This window comes from Zalophus californianus, chromosome 17, assembly GCF_009762305.2.
Source record: "Zalophus californianus isolate mZalCal1 chromosome 17, mZalCal1.pri.v2, whole genome shotgun sequence".
NCBI classification, from domain to species: Eukaryota; Metazoa; Chordata; class Mammalia; order Carnivora; family Otariidae; genus Zalophus; species Zalophus californianus.
Window position 1 is genome coordinate 45,983,065 of NC_045611.1, and position 17,672 is coordinate 46,000,736.

General features: G+C 56.1%; 2 protein-coding genes across 5 annotated transcripts; one reads left to right on the top strand and one right to left on the bottom strand.

The window, feature by feature from the left end:
* The first annotated feature begins 6,418 nt into the window (after positions 1 to 6,418).
* C17H19orf33 (chromosome 17 C19orf33 homolog) lies at positions 6,419 to 8,972 on the top strand. Its single transcript, XM_027620043.2, has 4 exons — positions 6,419 to 8,258; positions 8,376 to 8,482; positions 8,645 to 8,713; positions 8,822 to 8,972. The coding sequence occupies exons 1-4, from the start codon at positions 8,237 to 8,239 to the stop codon at positions 8,930 to 8,932; spliced, it is 309 nt and encodes a 102-aa protein (XP_027475844.2). The 5' UTR covers positions 6,419 to 8,236; the 3' UTR covers positions 8,933 to 8,972.
* A 120-nt stretch (positions 8,973 to 9,092) lies between these two features.
* YIF1B (Yip1 interacting factor homolog B, membrane trafficking protein) lies at positions 9,093 to 16,592 on the bottom strand. Of its 4 annotated transcripts, none has more exons than XM_027620040.2 (8): positions 16,466 to 16,592; positions 12,455 to 12,693; positions 12,267 to 12,371; positions 11,986 to 12,064; positions 11,794 to 11,851; positions 10,535 to 10,690; positions 10,358 to 10,451; positions 9,093 to 9,453 (listed from the first exon to the last, which is right to left on the bottom strand). In XM_027620040.2, exons 1-8 carry the CDS (start codon positions 16,506 to 16,508, stop codon positions 9,298 to 9,300), a joined length of 930 nt encoding a protein of 309 aa, XP_027475841.1. In that variant the 5' UTR covers positions 16,509 to 16,592; the 3' UTR covers positions 9,093 to 9,297. The 4 variants fall into 4 exon arrangements, with proteins under 4 accessions (XP_027475841.1, XP_027475840.1, XP_027475842.1 ...); XM_027620039.2 differs by having other exon boundaries at positions 16,457 to 16,572; XM_027620041.2 differs by lacking the exon at positions 16,466 to 16,592 and adding an exon at positions 16,295 to 16,409.
* Positions 16,593 to 17,672: the final 1,080 nt, after the last annotated feature.

Here is a 17,672-nt window from a genome sequence, read left to right on the forward strand (position 1 = left end):
TTTTAAATGAAATACATCTTACATTTCAACTGGGTGCCCGTAAAATTTCAACAGACAACACTTAGCCTTACCACCTGTGGTAATCTCTGGCATTTCCTTCTTCTATGTCACTTTTGAAAAATTCTAGACATACCCCACTCAATTGGTTTTTGTTTTTCTTTGTTTTGTTTTTGTTGTTTTTTATTTTTTATTTTTTATTTTTATTTTTTAAGATTTTATTTATTTATTTGAGAGAGAGAGAATGAGAGATAGAGAGCACGAGAGGGAAGAGGGTCAGAGGGAGAAGCAGACTCCCCGCCGAGCAGGGAGCCCGATGCGGGACTCGATCCCGGGACTCCAGGATCACGACCTGAGCTGAAGGCAGTCGCTTAACCAACTGAGCCACCCAGGCGCCCTGTTGTTGTTTTTTAAATAATGACCCACTTAGACTACTCCATACCTTGAAACACTGCCTTTGAGGGCACAGGAGGATTGGAGTGAGGATGCATCCTGTCCAAGGGAAGACCAAGACCTTCCTGAGACTGGAGTGGCTTTGACCAAAATCACTTCGCATCCATGATTTTCATCTTTCCCCGAGGCTCTGCAATCTTTCTCGGGTCTCTATGTGCTTCAGCAGTGAAACGGGGACAGGGTACCATCTGGCTGAATTCGGCCTCCAGCCTTGGCCCCAATTCTGCTGCCTACCTGTGGGTGTTCCCTTCTTGCCTCTAGACTCTGGAGGCTCTTCCTTTCTTCCTCCTTGTCCACACACGTAATCATGAACATGGAGCAGCTTTGAGGGAACCCATGGGGTCAGGCAGGCGGCCTGGGGCCTCCACTTGAACAGGTGACTCAGGAAGCTGGGCAAGGCCGCCTTCCCTTCACCTTTCTTAGAAATCCCCTCAGGCCAAAAAGGTCACATTCTGTGCACTGGGGGAGAGACTTGCACCCCATAGGGCTTAGAAATCTATTCCAGAGGCAAGTTGGGCAAATACCTCATGTCCTTCTTTGTAGCCTTCCTCATTTGTGGAGATGTTGCTTGGGGATTCTGGCCCTGGCCCTGCCAAGCCTTCTAGGCAGCCTGGCAGTCTAGCCTCAGAGATGATGGGGAGAAAATGAAACCTGCCTGCCGTATCCCAGATAGATAGGGACCCAGCTCTGGGAGAGCCTGCGGAGGCATTGGGAAGAGACTCCACCCACCATTCCAGGTGTGCAGCAGTGAGCTGGTCACTCAACTCCTTTGAACCTCCAATTTCCTCACCTGTACTCTGGGTGGGTGTGAGGGTTATGTGAGATCATAGATCACCCAAGGGAAGTGCTCAGTAAGGGGGCCTCCTTCAGGGGGCTGGTGTCCACCTCTGCCTACCTATCATGACCTGAGCCTATTTATTTGAGAGAGAGAGCACAAGGGGCAGGGGCAGAGGGAGAGGGAGAAGCAGACTCCCCACTGAGTGGGGAGCTCTGACATGGGGCTCGATCCCAGGATCATGGGATCATGACCTGAGCTGAAGTCAGACGCTTAACCGAGTAAGCCACTCAGGTGCCCCTCTTTATTTATTTTTAAAGATTTATTTAAGTAATCTCTACACCCAATGAGGGGCTCAAACTCACAACCCCAAAATCAAGAGTTGCATGCTCCACTCACTGAGCCAGCCAGGTGCCCCTGTGTTTGGATTTTAAAAGAAACTGTTGGGAATCACTTTAAAGTAATTCTGCAGTAGGAACATCATCAAGTCAATTCTCTTAACACCATCAAGACCAGTTGAACTTTAGGTTTTCTTTTTTTTTTTAAGATTTTATTTATTTATTTGACAGAGACACAGCAAGAGAGGGAACACAAGCAGGGAGAGTGGGAGAGGGAGAAGCAGGCCTCCCACCGAGCAGGGAGCCCGATGCGGGGGTCGAACCCAGGACCCTGGGATCATGACCTGAGCCGAAGGCAGATGCTTAACAACTGAGCCACCCAGGCGCCCCCAAACTTTAGGTTTTCATACAGTGTCCTTTCATGTTTCCCATGCAGAAGTCATGCTGACTCACTTCTGCCAACACGTGTCCCGTTTGTCTCATGGGTTGGGAGGCCCCGTGGTCCACTCGCTCCTGGCTGATGGACACCGTCGGACCTGTGGCCCCCGCTTGGCCGGCCAGTGGCGTCTCACTGCCATGCTTTTTCAGGGTGTGGGGCTGCTGTTGCAGTCCAGGCAGCCAACTCCTGCCACGCCACTGTGGCCCTCGAAACTAAACTGCCCGTTTGGGACATTCTGGACCATTTACAGGCTAACAATGGTGCTCTTGTTGGAAAGACTGCCCAGCAATGGGCCAATAGCCAAAGTATTCAATGGCCATTTCACAGCCTTTGTCATCCTCAGGCTGTCCATATCACTCAGAGGTGGGATGGATTTTTAAAAAAAATCACCTCAACAAAGACCTGTCACCATCCCCTCCTCCACACACTTCAGTAAGGAGTTTGTTCACTGACTGTGGCTGTCCCTAGAAAAGGGTTACTTCTGGGCCATCTCCTGGGGAAAGATCAGGTCAGAGGGATTGGGAGCTACATAGTCAATTTTGAAACTTGGAATTCTTTTCTCTTCATTTCTGCATATGATGCATCTTTCTTCCCTCTAGCGTCAAGCCCAGGCCCACCTGATTGGTGCACCTTCTGGGTGGCCGGCCGACCAGAGGGGGGCCTTGGGGTTGTAGTAAATCCTCAGCTGGAGCGCCCTGTGCCCCAGCATTCTGCGTGAGAAGGAATGAGCCACAGTGTCTCCCCATTGCGCATGAGGGTTGCTTTGGGGCCTTGTAATTGTTGGTAATGACACCAAAGAGCTGCAGGTCAGTCTGAAGTCCCTGGTGTGGGTCCTAATGGGTGAGAGACTAGTCTTCGACTGCATCCTGGCTGGCTGAAGTATGTCCGCTCCTTCACGGCTGGAAAGCTCCAGGACCCTGGACGGCAGGTTGGCCTATCTGCAGGACTCGCTGCTGCTTGGAATCCTGTTCACAGGTCGCTTTAAACACTGTGTGAGAGAAACGGAATGAATTTGCTCTCAGGCTGTTAGATTAATCAGAGTGGCCTATTCGTGTGAAAATTCACCAGGAGGCAGGAGGTGTGGATTGTTGGCAGAGACGGGTCTCCAGCGGGGGTCTGTGTCACGCTGCTACAAGGATTCCTGGGCGTGCCGAGAATGTGTGACCCTGACGGCTGTTTACCTGGGCCGTTTCTCAGGTTGGGCCTGCAGCGAGCACCTTGAGGGACGAGGGAATGGCTCCCTCCAGGACAAAGAGACTTGCCCGCTACTTACCGGCAAGTGGCAGGTTCCCCAGCTCACGGGGCGAAGAAAACCAAATGCTGATGCTCCCGGTGCTTGCTGCGAGTAATAAGGCTTTTTGTCTCTGACCCAGGAACCTCCAGGCCTCTGCCAGCATTTTGAAAACAGTTACCGGCTAACTTGTTAGCTTACAAATAGAGTGAAAGCAAATCCCGGACACAACAGTCAGCTGGGTGGTAGCCAAGCTTGGCTTTCCACAGCCAGGCTGTCTGCCCCTTGGCCCATCCCAAAGGGTGGTCCGTCAAGATGTTCTTAGTGTTCCAGAATGTCCAGGGCCAGGGCAGCATTTTGGTCTTGTGGGAAAGGAAACTGAGTCCCTACGTACTGTGTGCTTCAAAGTCACCCATCTCCTAGGATGTGGTTAAGTTCAAAGAAAACATTCCAATCCAGGGATTATGATGTTTATGGGACCAGGGCACTCCGTTCATGTGTAAACTTCAGGAAAGAGACGAAAGCAGGCCTTGCACAAGTTGCTTTTCCAGGAAGCCATGTCAGGCCTCAGATGTGTAGGAGCGCCGCATCCTGTGGAGGACCGTGTCCCAGTGGCCCACTGCTCGGTCCTACCCTACCTTGGCTTCCCTGGCCACTCGGCATCCAGCAATCTCTTCCTAAATTGCAGTGACTCAGTACAAACTTCAGGGTCGGGGTGAGCCTCCAAAGAGTGTCCGCTGGTGGAGTGCTAGAGAAAGGGGAAGCTGAGCTAGTAGTGAAGGGCAGCATCACAGGCCAGTTGGGAACACAAGTCCCTTTTTCCTACAAAGAAGGCATTGCTTATACCCTTAGGACCGAGTCATGTTAGGCAGAAATAAGGAGGAAACAAGCAGAGGAGGACAGAGCTGTTAGAGGTCAGGGGTGGGTTGGGCCTGGGGAGGGATGTAAGCTACCGTCCCTGCCCCTAGTAGCTGGCTCGGGGAGTACTGAGGGCAGGGGCTCTTTCCCGAAGAGCAGAAGGCTGGACGTGTTCATCTTATGCCCTCACACCTGCTTTTCATCAAGCATTTGGGTTCACCTTCCCAGCTTTAACCTGGCCTCCATTTGTAAGTCTTCTGGGTTAGAGCAAGGGAATGAGGGTATATTCACTGCCACCAAGAGGGAGTAGTGACCCACAGGCTCCCATGTCCATTTTCCCTTCCTTGCAGTAAAGAAGTCCCCAGGTTTTCGCTGGGCATGCGGCCGCCCAGCTCAGAGCTGTATTCTCCTAGCCTCCCCTGCTGCTAGATGTGACCGTGTGTCTGACCTGGCCAGAGGGACAGGTGCTGCTTCCAGGTGCAGTCCTTAAAAGGAAATGGTGTGCCCTCTCCTCGCCCTTTCCCTTTCCGCAAATCCGATGGTGGAGGCCAGCTTCCCTCTATGTTCAGGACAACACCCGGGAAGGATGCAGAGCAACCAGTTAGGAGCAACCCCAAAATTTCCCTGGGTGATTTTAGGGGAGAAAAAAGTGGAGCTATCTTGTTAAGGCTCTTTCTGGTCTCTGTGAAAGTGGCCACATCCTAACTATGATACAGGAGTGAATAGAGGGGAATTTGGAGGATCAGGCCGCGCTCTTCCCCGGGCCCCTTCACCACCCCCACAATCTTAGCCAAGTAGTAAAGAGCTACTTCCTCTTGGGTCTGGAAGGCATCTCACTACCGATCTGCAACCTACTAGCTCAGTGTCCTTGGGCACGAAACCATCTTTTTGAGGCTCAACTCCCTCATATACAACATGGGATCTTAACTGCCAGGTTCACAAGTAAGCATATGAGATCGTGTTCGTGAATAATAAAAACTCACATTTGCTGAGCATCTATTTACCTTGTGCCAGGCAGGCTCCAGACACAACTGTCACTTTATGAGGTAAGTCTTCCACTTTATAGAGGACAAAACTGCAGTGCAGACTGGTTGACTTATTTACCCACAGAGCGTAAGAGGTAGAGTGAGGATTCACCTGCGAGCAGACTGACCTCCACAACCCAAACTCTTAGCCACTCTGTGCTTGCTCGAACCTGACATTACATTAGCAGAGGGCCTGGCACCAGGTCACCTCACTAACTCACCAAATGATAGTGAGCACCAAATTCTGAGTCACACTGTTCTGGGTGCTGAGCAAAGCAGACGAGGTCCCTAACCCTCATGGAATTTGTTTTGCTTGGAAAAACATTTTTCTCATATCCTGCATCCACTTGTGGGTAAAGCCACAATCATCATTCGCCACCTCTTCTTACTCGGAGTAAAGATCAAAAGTCTTTGATGTACAAATCCTCCACCCCTCCCCCCCTCCCCCCTCCCCCCCCCCCCATCCTTCCTCCTGTCTCCCTCCATTCTCACTGCCACTCTGAAGTTCTTGCAGTTCTTCATCACTCAGGTACATTCTTGCCTCAGGACCTTTGCACTTGGTATTCCCACTGCCTAGAACACTTCCTCCGTGTGTTTGCATGGTTTATCTCATCTTCAGATTTTTTAAAGACTGTATTTATTTGAGAGAGAGAGCACAAGGGGAGAGTGGCAGAGCTGGAGAGGGAGAAGCGGACTCCCTGCTGAACAGGGAGCCCGATGTGGGGCCGGATCCCAGGACCCTGGGATCACGACCCGAGTCGAAGGCAGTCGCTTAACCAACTGAGCCACCCCGGTGCCCCTCATCTTCAGATCTTTATTCAAAAAAGACTTGCGTGAAGCTTTCCCTGGTAACTCTTACCTAAAATCCAACCTCTCCCCAACATACCATGTAGTTATTACCTAGCCCCCTTTCTTGCTCTCTCTCTTCTTAGCACATACTTTTTAAAACCAGCTTTTATTGAGGCATAAGTTACATAAAAGCCATTTAAAACATACACTTCAGGGGTTTCTAATCTAAAAAGATTTATTTTTAGAGAGAGAGATGGGGGAGGGGCAAAGGGACAGGGAGAGAGAATCTTTTTTTTTTAATTTTTTTTAAAGATTTTATTTATTTATTAGAGAGAATGAGAGAGAGAGAGCACGAGAGGGAAGAGGGTCAGAGGGAGAAGCAGACTCCCCGCCGAGCAGGGAGCCCGATGCGGGACTCGATCCCGGGACTCCAGGACCATGACCTGAGCCGAAGGCAGTGGCTTAACCGACTGAGCCACCCAGGCGCCCGGGAGGGAGAATCTTAAGCAGACTCCTTGCTGAGCGTGGAGCCCAACACGGGGCTCGGTCCCACCACACAGAGGTCACAACCTGAGCCGAAAACAAGGGTAGGATACTTAACTGCACCACCCAGGCGCCCCAGTTCTTAATAATTTTTACCAGGTGGTACAATTTTCAGCATAAATCAGTTCGCACGTGTTTTCATCCCCCACAATTAGATCTTGTGCTCATTTACGGTTAATCCCCATTCCTCACACAGCTCCCAGCACCCCCTAGCCTGCTGTCTCAATAACTCTTCTCTGAGCACTTGATATGAACGCTGTCCTACAGCATGCAGGCTTTCGGGTCTGGCTTCCTTCACCTAGCAGGGTGTTTTTGAGGTTCGTGCACGATGCAGTAAATGTCCGTTCCTTTGTACGGCAGAGTAACGTCCCATTATATATTCACATTTTGTCTATCCACTTTACCAACTCACGGGGCATCCTCACTTCCAGTTGTTTTCTAATATTCTGTACATTTTACACCTCGTTTCCCCCACTAGAATGTCAGTCCCGTGAGGCCGGGATTTTGCTGGTTTTGTTAACCTCTGTATGCCCATCACCTGAACTGTGCCGGGCACATAGTAGGTACTCAGCAAATGTATGCCGAAGGAACTGACGATGAAGATAACTTTTTACTATCTTTAAGGGCTAAGCTGCTCATCAAGCAGGGGAAGGAGGGTTGCCAGGATGGGCTGTGGGGAGCCAGCAGTCAGGGCAGGCGCCTCTGAGGAATGCGCTTTGGAGCAGAGACCTGAGGGCACGCGTTCATCACCACCCCCAGGCCCCAGCCACCACTCCTGCCTGCCTGCTCCTGCAAGTGTGGTGGCCCAGCTGCTGGTGGCAGGGCTGGCCGGGGATGGATTTGCAAGGACACTTGGCTGCACAGCAAGGGGAGCAGATGGCTCAGCGCCCCCCCCGCCCCCAGCAGCCTGACTGGCCCAGCCAGGCATGGGGAGCCCCTTCCCCTGAGCACCCTCCAGGGAGAGCCAGAGGGGCCAGGGCCTTGGACTTGAGCCACACTGTCTGAGTGTGAATCCCAGCTCTAGCCATTCATACTACATTGGCCCCTCAGCATCTTGTTTGGTCCCTCAGTGTTCTCATCTTTAAAATAGGGATGATAACAATACATATCTTCTAATTAAAAAGCCAGACATTATCTTACAAGCACTTAGTCTGTGCCAGGCACAGTTCTAGAAACTAATCCATGACAACAGCCCCATATGGAGGCTGCCACGTACAGATGAAGAAACAGGCATAGAGAGGCAGAGTGACTTTCCTGAGGTCACCCCACTACTGAGTGGGTCTTCAAATTCAGGAGGCTGATCCCAAGCTCTTCACCCCTTCAGACACTGCTTCTCACGCAGCCGTCCAGGGTTTAAAGCGAGCTAATGTGCATGAAGACCTTTGGAACAGCGCCTGGCCCGCAGTAAGTACACGGAGTGTTGGCATTATGATGGTGCATAGGGCACAGGGAGACACCCTCTCATTTCTTCAAAAGCAGGCATCTGACCCTTTTATGGGAAGCAGGTGACAGCTCCAGCCCTCCCCCCAGAAACCTACAGCTGCCCACACAGTGCCCCCTCACTTGCCGAGGCTCACGGGGTGGAAATTTAGCAATCAACTGTCCACCCACCTCATTTCCCAAGAAGAAAAGTTGGGTGGTGCTGGGGAGGGGCTATGAGTCAAGGCTAAGGACTCTGAGCCAAGTTGGGTGGGGCTCCTCCGAGGTCCTTGGGCAGCTGGTTCTCACTGCCCCTCCCCCTGCCCTCTGGGCTCTTGCGGTCCTCCCCACAGACCATCTCTCACCACCATGGAGTTGGACCTGGCCGCAGGTGCGCTCCTGGGAAGTGGGGCTCTTGAGGCGCAGGGGGCCAGGCTAAAACCCAGAAGCCTCCTCCCAAGGGCGCACGCGCTGCACCTGCACCAACCCACCCAACTTCTCTCCACAGCCCTCGACTCCAAGGAGCTCCAAGGGACAGGCCAGGTGGGAGACCACAAACACAGCCCCCCCAAAGTTCCGGGCGCGTCAGAGGCGGGGGCGGCTGATAAACCGAGGGTAAGTCACCTCAGGACCCCGCGCATCCCTCCCGGTATCGGGTGGGGGGGGGGGGGGTGGGTAGGCCTTTGAACCCAAGGCCCCGCCGAGCCTGGGGCTTCCAACTTGCGGGCAGCGGCTGGGTCAGGGGTCCGGGCCTCACTGCCTGCCTCCAACGAGCAGGGCGGCGGTCACCGCAGCTCCTCGGACTCCAGCAGCGACAGCTCCAGCGACTCGGACATGGAAGCAAAGGTAAGAGGCTCCCCGCAAGCAGGCGCCCCAGGTGAGGGGACAGTCCCGGACAATCGTCTCAGCGGCCGACCCCTCGCTCTCCCCTCCCCTCCGGCCTCGGCCCCATAGCCTCCAGCTGCCGCCTCCGAAGGGCACAAGAGCACGCCGGCCAAGGTCAAGAAGCCGAAGGCGAAAAAGAAGGAGAAGAAAGGGAAGGCGAAGAAGGAGGCTCCTCACTGACGAGCCCGGCCGAGTCTCATTAAACCTTCTTTCGACTCTCTGGTCGCCTTCCGGTCGCGAAGTGGGGCACCGGCCCCACCCCGCCCCGCCCGTCCCGTCCCCCTTCTCGGGCCGGGCCTGCCCCCTGCCGGGCGGCCGCACCAAGGACAGGCTGCCCACGCCGTGCCCATCTCGGTTTATTGTTTCCGGAACAGCGACCGCTCTGCGGGGCAGCCGGTGCAGCTGGAGATCTCGGCACCTCGGCCCGGAGGGGGTGGGGGTGGGGTCTCGGGATCGGGGCGGCGGCGGTGTCCCCGCGGGCGGGCGGGCGGAGGGGCGGCGGCAGCCGCGCGGAGCAGCAGCTGGGGGCGTGGGCCGGGCCGCCCTCACCGCACCAGGTGGAAGGTGAGCCAGTACATGAGCAGGGGCTGCGCCGCCGCCACGGCCATGGTCAGGTACATGCGCAGCTGGTTCCGGGCCCCGCGCACCGGGACGCCCTCGGCCGCTGCCTCCGCCAGGATCTTCAGCCGCAGCGTCCGGATCTGGGGCGGGAGGGGGTTCACCCTTGAGTCCCGGGCTGGGCGCGGGTGCCTGGATGTACTTCCAAGCCCTGCCTCTCTCCCTCCTCCGGGGCAGCTAGGCTGGAGTCTCTCTGCTCAAGGGGAGCCTAGGTTCCCCCCACATCTCCTCTAACAGATGGTGAGGACTTGCTCCTCCCCAAGGCTTGGGAGCAAACGTGAGGGTTTGCAAGCTCATGCAGCAGGCGAGGCCCCTGCGTGAGATGAGATGTGGAGCTTCATACCCTGCCTGCGGAGGGTGCCTGGGGAGGGTGCCTGAGGAGGGTGGCAGGCTCAGCCGGGCCGCTGTCACCCCGCTTATGTGGGCCGGATGACAGTTTTCAACACAAGCCAGAAAGGCTTTTTTTTTTTTTTTAACTTTTAAATAACATCTATGTCAAAGTATATCTGAGGGTCCGATCTGGCCAACCGGTTTTGGCCCTCTGCTCCTCACATATGCTCACACTGCCTCCGCCCAGGGCCCTGAGGTGCGTTTATCATCATCCCCCTTTTTTACAAAAGGGGAAGCAGGTTTAAAGAGAGGAAGGGATTTGCTGGGGACCCAGAGAAGCTACTTCCAAGGGTACCGAAACTTTTTTCATCCTAACACATTCTGGCAGGAAAGCCCACCATGGAAGAGTGGAGTGAGGGTGAGAGCCTACCCCAACAGCCCAGCTGGCTCCTCCTCTTCCTTCCGGCCCCAGCTTAGACACCCCCTCTTCCAGGAAGCCCTCCTGACCCCCAGGCTGGGACAGCCACTTTAAGCCTCCTCAGTGCAGGCTCTCGTCTCAACTCCTCCCCTGACATCCTCTGTTTGGATGCCTCCAGGGGACCCCGACTCTGAGGGCCTGTGCCCTCAAGCCTCATCCTCCCCTGAGCCCCAGCTCACCATGAACACAAAGATAGACACGCAGCACCAGCCCAGCACCAGGTAGTAGCCAATCTTCCCAAAGAGCAGGCCCATAAGGACCCCGCCAATCATCCTGGGAAGAGAGGGGAAGGCTGGTCTGAGGGAGAGGCCTCGGGGCTGGGGCTGGAGGAGGGGGGAGAGGAATGGGGTACTCACCCAACATATTTGTAGCCCAAGAAGGCCACCAGATCAATAGTGGTGAGGTCAGTGTTGACAGTGACCAGGTAGAGACTGAGCAGGATGGCCAGCACCTCCAAGGTCAGCCAGGCCAACGCAGAGCTTGCCTGCAGCCCGAGGAGGTCTGGGGAGAACCTGCCGGCACCAAGCTGTCACTCCGATGGCCGGCTCACACCCTCCCAGAGCATCCACCTGGGGACACCTGTGTTGGGTGCAGCTAGAGACTCCACAGTGACCAAGATGGATCTGGACCCTGTCCTCATGGAAATCTCATGCCAGGGAAGGCAGACCTGTCCTCAGTGACGGCCCTGAGGGGTCAGGGCTGGGATGAGGGGAGTGCAGGGCAGGGGAGGTGCCTGACCCAGTCGGGAGAAGGTGTCAGAGAGGGCTCTTCAGAGAGGACATCTGAGCCGAGGCCTGAAGGAATAAGGAGCTGACTTGCAAAGAAGGACCACGGCCTCTGCCATATCCCCAGTGCCCCAGTGATGAACGGATTCTCATGACAAGCGTTTTCGATGCCACAAAAGAAAGAGACTGGAGCCTAGGAGCAAGACGTGGGGGGCCTGACCCAGTTGGGTGGGAAGGCTTCCCTGAGTAAGTGACACCAGGGTGGAGACATCACAGGTGAGCAGGTGCTCAGCAGGTGATACAGGGGAGGAACATACTCCTGAGCAAAGGGCACCGGATGTGCAAAGGCCCTGGGGTGGCGGCAGGTGGCACCAAGCCCTCTGGAGGATGGAAAGAGGCCTAGTGTGGCTAAGCAGAGTGAGGAGGAGAGGGAGAGAGAGGCTGCACGGAGGCAGTGCGGTGCGCGAGACTAAGGAGCCAGGGCTGGATCTGGGGACGGGAGAGCTCTGGGCAGCTTCTAGTAGGGTGGACATGGCCAGACCCACATCTCAGATCAGATCTTCCTGGCTGCTGTTGGGAGTCAGGGTGCAGAGGGTATGTGGGCAAGGCAGCTGGTTAGGAGGCAGTGAGGATGGGCCGGATCTGGTGGTGGAGGCGAAGATGAAGGATGGAGTTAGAGTCACCCGCCACAGGTGTGGTGATGGGCTGCACGTGGGTGGAGAGCAAGGGAAGAGGTGAGGGTGACGCTGACCGTGACCCCAAGGGCTCTGTCCTGGGCCAACTGGGAGCACGGTGGGGCTGCTCCGAGGCAGGAGATCCAAGAGACCTTCCTGACGGCCCCTCCACCCCCCAAACCTCACCCCACTCTGCCTACTCCAGGCCTCCCTTACCTATCCTGGGTCCCCAGCGCCAGGCCAGCCACCAAGACATAAGTGATGAAAGCCATAGCTGTGGGAGGCAGACACACAGACACTGGTCAGAGGAAGACGGACCATCCTGGGCCACTAGGCACCTAAACCTCTGCCCTAGACGTGCCCCCCAAGAGGGAGCAGGGGGCGGGGAGCTGACGGGGAGGGGGAGACCTGGAATGTAGAGGTCGGGAGCGTTGATGTCAAAGCGGGGGGCCACCGGTGTGTCCTGCTGGTACTGCACTTCCCAGTCCTGTGGGGAGAGTGAGGGGAGCAGGCGGGACCCCCAGAGTGGGCTTCTCCCGCACTGCTTCCAGGCCCTCTCTTGGGGCAAACCCACCCTCCCCCCGCCCCTGCCCGGCTTCTGACTCACCCTCTATCCCCACCCCTCCACCCGCCCCCCCCCACTTTGCCCCTCCTCAGACAGTGCTCCCCTCAGTGGGCGCAGTGCTGACCTGGTGCAGGTAGGGGAAGAAGAGCAGGCCCAGCTTTTTGCCCACATACATGGTGTCCACGGCAAAGTAGTACTTGAGCTTGGTGACGGGGACGAAGCGGTCAATCTGGGGGGGAGGCAGAGCCCAGGCCTGAAGCCCTGGTCTCACATCCCCCCCCACCCCCACCCCCAGCCACCCCACCCACTCACGTTCTTATCTACCAGCTCCTTGCCCTGGGCAGCCAGGCTGCTCCCGTAGGCCATGGCCATGTTGGACACAGGATCCGCCAGGAAGGCAGCCTGGGGCGAGGCAGAAGGCGCAGGGTAGCCCAGGCCGCTGGGTGCCCGCTGGGCCCCGTAGCCCCGGCTCTGGGCCGAACTCGTGTCATCGAAGAGCTGGTGGGGGTCGGCCATGCCCGGCTGGGACACCGGGGTCCTCCGCTTGGACGCTGCAAGGGGAAGGGGATGGGGAGCCTCGTTCAGGCTGCAGGGCTCTCCTCCCGCTGCAGCGAAGCACTGGTTTGGAGGTCAGATGGGCGCCGAGGCAGGGGCGCGCCCGGCTCTGTCGGCCTGGCATCTCTCCGTCCAATCACCGCAATGATGTCGAGAGCTACAATGTGCTGGGCCTGCTGTGCACAGGATCCCGTCCTGAGCCTTTTACAAACCCAGTCTCTGTCAGGCCCTTCGTGCTCCCCTCACTGGTTGGCTCCAGCCACGTTGGGCTTCAACGTTCAGCAAACACACCAAGCACATTCCCACCTCAGGGCCTTTGTACTGGCTGTTCTCTGTCCGAATCCTTCCCCTGTCCCACGGCTGCCCCCCCTCCTCGAGGTCTTGGCTCTACGGTACCTTCCCTACGGCTGTCTATCAGCACACAGTCCTCCGCAGCACTCCCCACCCCCGTTCCCTGCCGCACTTATGTCCAGAACTCTGCACCAGCTGACAGACTGGTTGCTTTCTTTATTTTGTTCACTGTCTCCCCACTAAAATGGGAGCCCCCCCAGGTGGGGAGCTTGGTCTTGTTCATGCCTGGATCCCCAGCCCCTGACAGAGGGCTAGAGTAGGGGGCTGATGAAACTCTGAGAAATGAGGGCCCACCCCATGTTACAGAGGTGGTGACCAAGGGTCGGGACAGGGGAAATGACCTGTGCGCAGGGCTCTAGCCCAGGTGATGGTGGGGGGTGGGGGGGGCAGGAAGAGGGGAGGAGGGAGGGAGCTGCTCCAGGGATGGGGGAGAAACAGGGATGCAGGGGAGGGGGCTGGGCTGCTTCTGGACAGCTTCTGGAGTTCGGAGGACAGGGCCTGCTGGAGGCGTGCTCAGTGGGGGTAGGGTAAGGACGAGGGAAGAGAAGGGGAATGTGGAAAGGACAGATTTGAGCCCAGCACCCTGGCTCTGGGGCCTCTGCTCCTAACACCACAGCAGACAGTTACCGAGCTCCTCCTGTGTCCCAGGCGCCACTGTGGGCCCAGGGAACGGGAGGCAGGGTCACAAACGGGTAGGGGAGAGGAACCGAATAATCCGCGTCCTGACTCTGTCCGCATCTCACTTCTCTCTTCTGTGGAACAGTTCATGGCCCAAGGCCAAGTGATGTTCATACAGTCCTCAGCCCCTGGCCTGTCGATGCCTGTCACCTATTGTAAATGACTAGTCCCTCGACTGTTCCTCTCAGTTATTTGTCGCCTGAAAACAGACCCAGGCGTGCTCAATCCCAAAGGCAGTGGCACTGCCCCGGCCCCCTTAGCCCCAAGGCTCACTTGCCTTTCCCCTCTCCCACTTCTGGGAGTTTTGGTGCAAGCCCTTCCTTCCTCCCTGTTGCCCCCCCGTCAGCCCTCGATATTTGGGGTTCTGCCCCCCACTGGCCTCCTAAACGCCCCTCTACAATGCCAGTCTGAGGCCGTTAGCCACTGTCATCCGACTCAAGCAGCATGTGATGCCCCTGTCCCCAATGCCAGCCTCCAGCTCTCTGCTCTCTTGGCTTCGAGACACTGCTCCTGCCTCCTCCTCTTTCCAGAGCCCCACAAACAACCTCTTGAGCACCCCTGTGTGTTAGGCTCTGCTGCAGGCGTGGTAGATATAGCAACAATCAAAAAGACAAAAACTCCTGCCTTGGGACGCCTGGCTGGCTCAGTTGGTTAAACAACTGCCTTCAGCTCAGGTCACAATCCCAGGGTCCTGGGATCGAGTCCCGCATCGGGCTCCCTGCTCAGTGGGGAGTCTGCTTCTCCCCCTCCCTCTGCCTGCCGCTCCCCCTGCTTGTGCTCGCACGGCTCTCTCTCTCTCTCTCTCTCTCTGACAAATAAATAAAACCACCCACCTTAAAAAAAAAAAAAAAAGACAAAAACTCCTGCCTTTACGGAGCTGACAGTGTCCAATTGGTCCCTCTCCACCCATGATTTTTTTTCAGCTCCCTGAAACATGTGGCCCAATTTCCCACACTTCTGGCTTTGCCTCTCACCTAGAGCAATCTCACCTGCCCACAGCTTTCCCAGCCCTGGGCAGTGGGCCCTGTCTCCAGCCGCCACTTCTCTCCCCACACCCAGGTCTGGCCCGCTCCCGCCGGTGCCCCCACCCCAGTGTCCAAGTCCCTGACTCTCCTTCCTTCGGGCACCCAACCAACTAATTGCCAGTTCTTACCCACTATGTCTCCATGTTTACCCTCCCCTTTCGGACTCTCTGGTCTTGAACCTGACTTTAATGTCCTCCAACCCTTTCTCTAGTCAGCAGCCAGGGTGATCTTTTTTAAATGCACAAGAGAACATTTCCTGGCCCCTGCCTATGATCAGTACCCACAGTGCTGGGAATAAAATCCACAAGGCCCTGCAAGACCCCAGCCCTGCCAACCACCCTCATTCACTACCTCTCTTGGGGCTCACTGCACCCAGTCACACACTGGCCTCTTGGGCCCTGACTCTGCGAAGCTCCTAGTCCACACAGGCTTCTGAACATGCACTGCTATCACTCCGGAACATCTTTCCATCATTAACACCTGCCAGCATAGCACTGAGGCCTCTGCTCAAGAGTTTCCTCCTCAGAGACATTCCTCACCCCTCAGTAGAAAGCACTAGCCCCACCTTGTTCTTTCTCATAATATCCAGTTGTTCTTTTTCCCTTCTGTGCACTTACCACATTTGCTAAATAGTCACTTGTCCATTTGTTTGTTTGGCACAAGCCTCTCACCACAAATCCCCTTCTCTGAGCAAATTCCTCATCATTAGATGTACCTCTTCCAAGAAGCTTCACCGACACGCCCAGGCTGCGTCACACGCCTAATCCGGGCTGCCACAATCCCTGCGTCCGGTCCTGATCCCTTCGCCTGTGCTTCCCACATCAGGCCACCATCGCTCTAGACTGCTCCTGTCTTCTGCTCTGTACTGGTAGCTCCCTGAGGACAGGAACGAGGGCGGTAGCCCCAGCATCACCCACCACAGGGCCAGCCAGGCACCTTATTAATGGCCGAAGGCAGGAATGAGCACATCAGGCCTCTGAACCTCCCCGGCATCTGGGATTTCTCCCTTTACAGCCCTCACTACTCCCCAGATTTTCTCGCTGACTTGCTTGTTCCGAGTTTAGTGTCTGTCTCACCGCTAAACTCTTGAGTTGTAAGTTACCAAGGACTAGTGCTAGGCTAGTTACTACCAGGTACCCAAATTCCAGCACAGGGCCTGCCTGGCCCAACGGGAGCCGAGGCAGAATACGCTCAATGAATAAATGAGATGCACGCACACTCGCGGAGACGAAGAGGAACTTAGAGATACAAATTAACAGAGACGGGAAAAGGGGGTGAAGAGTGTAAGATATATAGGTTCAAATCTTAAATGAGAGGTAAACACGGCCCTCTCAGCTCACGAAGGGCTCTGAACGCTGTCCTGCGGGGCGTGGGCGACAACCCGAGGCCACCGAAGAGTGGGGAGAAGGCTGATCGCTAACTGCAAATGAATGAAAGTCCCGTTCTCCTGCACATCACACAATATCCTGCCCAAAGTTGTTTTCTTCCAAAGGAATTTCCTAAAGAGAAGAAGGCTCGACCCCAACGCGCCCCCTACCCGGACCTGGCATCCCAGCGCTGTGCACGCCCCGAAGCTCCAGCTTCCTGACCCCGTGACCTCCGACCCGCAACGACCTCGCCAACTGCCGCGGCGGCCCTGCCACGCCCCCGCCAGCCACCCCCCCCGCCCCCGCCCCCGCCCCGATCTCCTTGACAGGCCACGTACGCCACTTACGCTGCCGGGGCGTCCCCGCCGCCGCCAAGCCTGCCGGGTGCATCCTTCACCGTCGCAGCCACCGCCGCCGCCGCCGCCGCCGCCCCCGCCCCAGCCACGGTTCGAAATGTGCCCGCCCGGCTCCCGTAGGCACGGCCCACCGGCGAAGCGACAGCCAATGGGCGTCACGATCGCTCAGGGGCCACGCCCCCCGCGGAGGCCTGTACGAGTTGGCAGTGGGCAAGAGGCGGGGACTGGAGGCCGGTGGCGGAAGGCGAGAGTCAGCACTATTGGGGCAGGAGGGCGGGGCCGAGAACAATGCTAGGAGCAGGCGTTATCGTGCATGATGGGAAATGTAGGCATCGAGAGATGAGACTGATGGGCAATGGAGTTCCCTATAGGCGCTCGATTTGGGTGGCTGAGGGTGTGGAGCGGGGGGAAGAGAGATCCATTTGTGTTCTCGAGGGGGCTAAACGGAGTTGTGCGGACTCTAACGCTTATACAATTTCGGCAGACCTTAGGTATTAAAGTGAATATTTAGAGTGAGAAAAGGACACCCAATAAGTTAGGTAGGAAGAGCCAGGTGTCATAAAAATGCTCTTGCGTTGCTTCCTGGCTCGCCCCGTCTGCCAAAACCACTCTGCAACCTCCGGCCACGCAGAGCACACACAGGTACACTTGCAAGTGAGGAGCCCTAAAAACGAGCCCTTGGTCTCTCTCTGTCCCTCAGTGTCCCCCTTTCTCTCCCCCTTCTCTGTCCCTCAGTCCCCTCTGCTTATCTCAGGCAAAAATAATGGTAGAAGCGACTTCTGGGCAGTGATAGCACTCCGGAAGGATGTCAGCAAGTGACCCTGTCACTGTGGCGTTCCCTTTCCTCCTCCGAGATGTTGCCTTTTCTAGAGACCTTGAGGACTGTTCTGGTCTCTTAGTTATGAGTCCTGGCTCAGTCGCGGTCCTTTTTTCATGACTGAGGTACCCCTATTCCTCCTCTGCACCCCTGGCTTAGCATCCATCCCTTGGGCTCCACCACCATTTTTTCATCCTCAGCTCTCCCTAAGTTCTTCCATGAATATATTTTGTAACATTCACAGCATTTTATTAATAAAGCAAGCGTTTTGGCTTCCTGCTGGCCTCATATTTACTCCTTACCAGTTGTGTGACTGGACCCTTTTTCAGCCCTAAATGTTCTCATCTGTTTAATGGGAACCATGTAGGAGAGCTTGAGGAT

What these genes read in the sequence shown, in the direction of transcription:
- YIF1B (XM_027620039.2), bottom strand. Translation starts at nt 16,508, where the DNA reads ATGCACCCGGCAGGCTTGGCGGCGGCGGGGACGCCCCGGCAGCGTAAG. An exon ending in GCCCCGGCAGCGTAAGTGGC is followed by an intron (nt 12,694 to 16,456) that starts GTACGTGGCCTG and finishes TTCCCCTTGCAG; the next exon opens with CGTCCAAGCGGAGGACCCCG. An exon ending in TCCCGACCTCTACATTCCAG is followed by an intron (nt 11,852 to 11,985) that starts GTCTCCCCCTCC and finishes TGCCTCCCACAG; the next exon opens with CTATGGCTTTCATCACTTAT.
- C17H19orf33 (XM_027620043.2), top strand. Translation starts at nt 8,237, where the DNA reads ATGGAGTTGGACCTGGCCGCAG. An exon ending in GGAGTTGGACCTGGCCGCAG is followed by an intron (nt 8,259 to 8,375) that starts GTGCGCTCCTGG and finishes TTCTCTCCACAG; the next exon opens with CCCTCGACTCCAAGGAGCTC. An exon ending in GGGCGGCTGATAAACCGAGG is followed by an intron (nt 8,483 to 8,644) that starts GTAAGTCACCTC and finishes TCCAACGAGCAG; the next exon opens with GGCGGCGGTCACCGCAGCTC.